This window comes from Echinops telfairi, unplaced genomic scaffold (assembly GCF_000313985.2).
Source record: "Echinops telfairi isolate 266 unplaced genomic scaffold, ASM31398v2 ScPeMD7_7425;HRSCAF=8463, whole genome shotgun sequence".
Lineage (NCBI taxonomy): Eukaryota > Metazoa > Chordata > Mammalia > Afrosoricida > Tenrecidae > Echinops > Echinops telfairi.
The window spans coordinates 1,770,279-1,773,764 of NW_022111325.1; the positions used below are offsets into that span (position 1 = coordinate 1,770,279).

A 3,486-nucleotide genomic window follows, 5' to 3' on the forward strand; every position below is an offset into this window, starting at 1 on the left:
CTGGAGGGGAGGAGGGCAAGGGTCCCGGCTCTTTACAACCTGCTCCAGTTGCCTTCGCCCCTGCGCGCCGGGAGGCAGAGCGAGATTTAACCAGGCAGGGCCCCTCGGGTCCTTTCCCCACTCCCTGGTCTTGTTAGACACCCTGTTTACCTGCCCCTAATTGCCCCGGGGGGAGAGGCTTGCTCCGCCCCGCCCCCCGCCCCCCAGGCCCTCAAGGGCGAGTGGGACCTGCCCTGTGCAGGCCGAGAAATCCATCTAACGGAGTGAGGGGTGCACCCCTGCCAGGTGGGGTATGTCGACACTCGCCTTTCAGCGAGAGGTGGGAGGCTAGTCGAGGAGGGAGGAGAGAAGAATAGAGAATTGTTTCCAGGGACAAGGCACGTCCCAGGCCCCAATCCCAACCCCTCCCCGAGGTGGGGGGTGCGGCTCGAGGTGGGGGGTGCGGCTCTGGAGGCGGAGTTATCTGCGGAGCTTCGACCCAACTAGCGGCACCTCCCTTGTCACTGCCTGGGCGAGGGTGGCTGACAGATTCAATTAAAGAGCCTCAGCCAAGCAGACAACCCGGTCTCCCAGGAGTTTCCGCACCAGCCCCTCTGCCACTTGTGGGTCAGATGCGAACTGGACCCAGCATTCCATGAGCCAGGCGCCTGTGTTTCTTCAATCTTTTCTTTCTTTCTTTTGTGTGTGTGTGTGTGTGTGTGTGTGTGTGTGTGTTATTTCAAGGGCTATTGATAGGTAAGAAGTGACCTTCCTTCATTTGTGTTCATCCAGCAAGCTTTCTTGAAGGCTCGTCCCACCTCATTGAGGAAACTGAGGCACCGGAAGGAATAGCTCTAGTTGAGGCATATGCCCAGCATGCTAGAGTGGGGTGTGTGTGTGTGTGGTAGGGGGACTTGGGCGTGTAGCTGCAAGGGGCTGCTTTGGAGTGGGAAATCTGGGTGAGGCTGAAGAACAGAGGTCCCAGTGTGACTATGCAGCAGCTTCAGGCCTGGCCCCTCCTGTCAGTGGCCCCCTCCTCAAAGCCTGAAGGGACTCTGGGGGTCCGGATGGGAAGGCAGGCAGGCCCGGGTGGTGGCTGGGAGCCTGGCCTCGTCTAACCTGTTTGCCTGCTCCCAGCGCCCCAGGCTGAGACTCCTGCCCACCAGAGTACCAGGGCCAGGGAGGGGCCTGAGTGACCTATCACTCCCATGGGAACCAAGTGGGGCTGGTGGCATTCCTGATGACTCAAGGAGGCTGTGCCCATTCTTAATGGAGTGCCCAATACTAGCTCTCACCTGTCTCATCACCAGGCCTGGAGCAGGGTGTCTGGGGAGGGGGCAGCAGGCCAGGTCAGAGAAGAAGGGTGAGGTGAGGAGGGAGCTTCAAGGCCCCACCTCAAGCACAGGCCCTCCCAGTTCCTCTTGCTCAGGAATCTAATTACTGCTGTGGAGCTGGGCCACTTCTGGGGAATTAGAGAGAGCCAGCTCCTCCCCTCAGGGAGTTCCCAGGGACTAGGGACCCCTGTGGTGTGATGATTGCCAAGTACCCCCATACCTTCCTTTGTCCGCCTGACTCCCTCCCTCACTGCCCCTGCCAAGATGTGTGCATTCCTATGCCCAAGGAAGCTAGGGGACCCACCTCTCTGCCCACTTCTCTGAATTATTTTCTCAGAGATTTCCCCTGTCCTCACCCCACTCAGGACCTACCACTAGCCCTGGGGACTTAGCACCTGCCACTCTGCCCCATGTGGGATCAGGAGGTAAGGCACAGCCATCTTGTCTGGGCACTGTGCCCATCTCTGCCATCATCACAGAGGCAGCCAGCGGTGCCCAGGTTGAAGAAGAAGGTGTGCAATGAGGCAGAAGTGTGGATTGGTCCGCATGGAGCCTCAGTGCCGAGTGCCATCACTGTCACACCCTTATCAGCTGTGTCAGTGTATTGATGGTCGAGGGTCTTCAAAAGAGGCAGCCCCTCAAGGGGTTGGATTGACTTAGTGGCAGCAGCAATGGTGGTGAGGATGACCCAGGACTGGGCAGGGTTGTATTCGGGGTCCATGTGGGTCAGAATGGACTGGACCGGTGGAACCTCACAGCACGCCCATAGCCTTAGGGGGGAGGTCAGTGGATGCTTGTGGTACTAAAGGTGCAGAGGTCAGTGCACGCGTGTGTGCATGTGTGTGTGTGTGTGTGTGTGTGAGAGAAAGAGAGAGAGAGCCCAGAGTACGTCATGAAGACTGGAGTCTCATAGTTTCAGCTCAGACAGGGTTGTGAGGCCGAGAGAAGGATTTGGGGGACGGTCCGAGTTTGGGTTATAACGTCAGTGTTTCTGTGAGGAACATTTCAGGGGGCTTCTAGGACATTATCAAGGGGCTGCTAGGCGGCAGGGGAGCAAGCGTGATCAATGCTCAAAGAGTAAGAGAAGCTGCTGAAGGGGACTGTCCCAGAGGGGCCCGCTGGAGGGCAGGTGGGGGTCGACCAACATCAGCATGCCAGCCCAGCACACATCCCGTCTAGTTTTTCTGTGGATGCCGCCTACGAGTGGGCGGTGGACATATTTGTGTGTGTGCCATAGAACTTATGCATGTATATGCATGAAGCTGCCATGCCTGTATATGTAAGAGGGCAGGTCCTGTTGGACTGGCCTTGGGGGTGGGCTGGCAGCAGCAAAGAAGCATGCTGGGAGAGGAGATGGAGGGGTGCTGGCCCTCAGAAGGGACCCCTCCCACTCTCACTCTTCCTTTCCAATCCTCCTTTTCCTCCTCCCCGCCGGTGAATTATGGGGGATGGACGGAGGAAATCCGGGCCTGGGTCTGGGAGTCGCTGGGGCCTGCGCCGTTTCTGTGGTAACCAAAGCATACGTTCCTTTCCCTCTCCTCCCGCCTCTTCCTCCGGTGACAGGGCCGGCCTTCCCTGCGCCTTTGCTACCCTCTGGTGGCCGCCAGGGGAAGGACAGAACCCGAGGGCGAGGGCACGGGCACGGAGGGTAGCGAGGGTGGTGCTGGTGCTGGTGCCACTCGGGCCGTGGGGACCAGACTCGAGTTTGAGGAGAGGCGATCAGAGGAAAACTGGGGGGGGGGTCCCTACGGGAACCCTGGGTAAGGTCTGCGGAGCGGCGAAGTGGAAAGCGCGTCGGTGACCCCAAAGCGCGTCGGCGTTCTGACCCGCTTCCTTTCCCCCTCCTCCCCAGTCTGCGGCGAGAGGGCTACACCGTGCAAGTGAACGTGAACGATTACCTGGATATTTACTGCCCGCACTACAACAACTCGGGGATGGGCCCGGGGGCGGGGCCCGGCCCCGGAGGCGGGGCGGAGCAGTACGTGCTCTACATGGTGAGCCAGGCCGGCTACCACACCTGCAACGCCAGCCAAGGCTTCAAGCGCTGGGAGTGCAACCGGCCGCACGCCCCCCACAGTCCCATCAAGTTCTCGGAGAAGTTCCAGCGCTACAGCGCCTTCTCGCTGGGCTATGAGTTCCACGCCGGCCAGGAGTACTACTACATCTGTGAGTG

The 3,486-nt window shown here is 59.6% G+C and overlaps 1 protein-coding gene across 1 annotated transcript in view; it reads left to right on the top strand.

The window, feature by feature from the left end:
* The first annotated feature begins 1,723 nt into the window (after positions 1 to 1,723).
* The window catches only part of EFNA3 (ephrin A3), a 4,162-nt gene continuing 2,399 nt past the window's right edge, over positions 1,724 to 3,486 (top strand). Inside the window, exons 1-3 of the mRNA XM_045298351.1 lie at positions 1,724 to 1,738; positions 2,877 to 3,073; positions 3,166 to 3,479. Of these exons, the coding sequence (XP_045154286.1) occupies positions 1,724 to 1,738; positions 2,877 to 3,073; positions 3,166 to 3,479 (526 nt within the window). The remainder of the gene's footprint in view (positions 1,739 to 2,876; positions 3,074 to 3,165; positions 3,480 to 3,486) is intronic.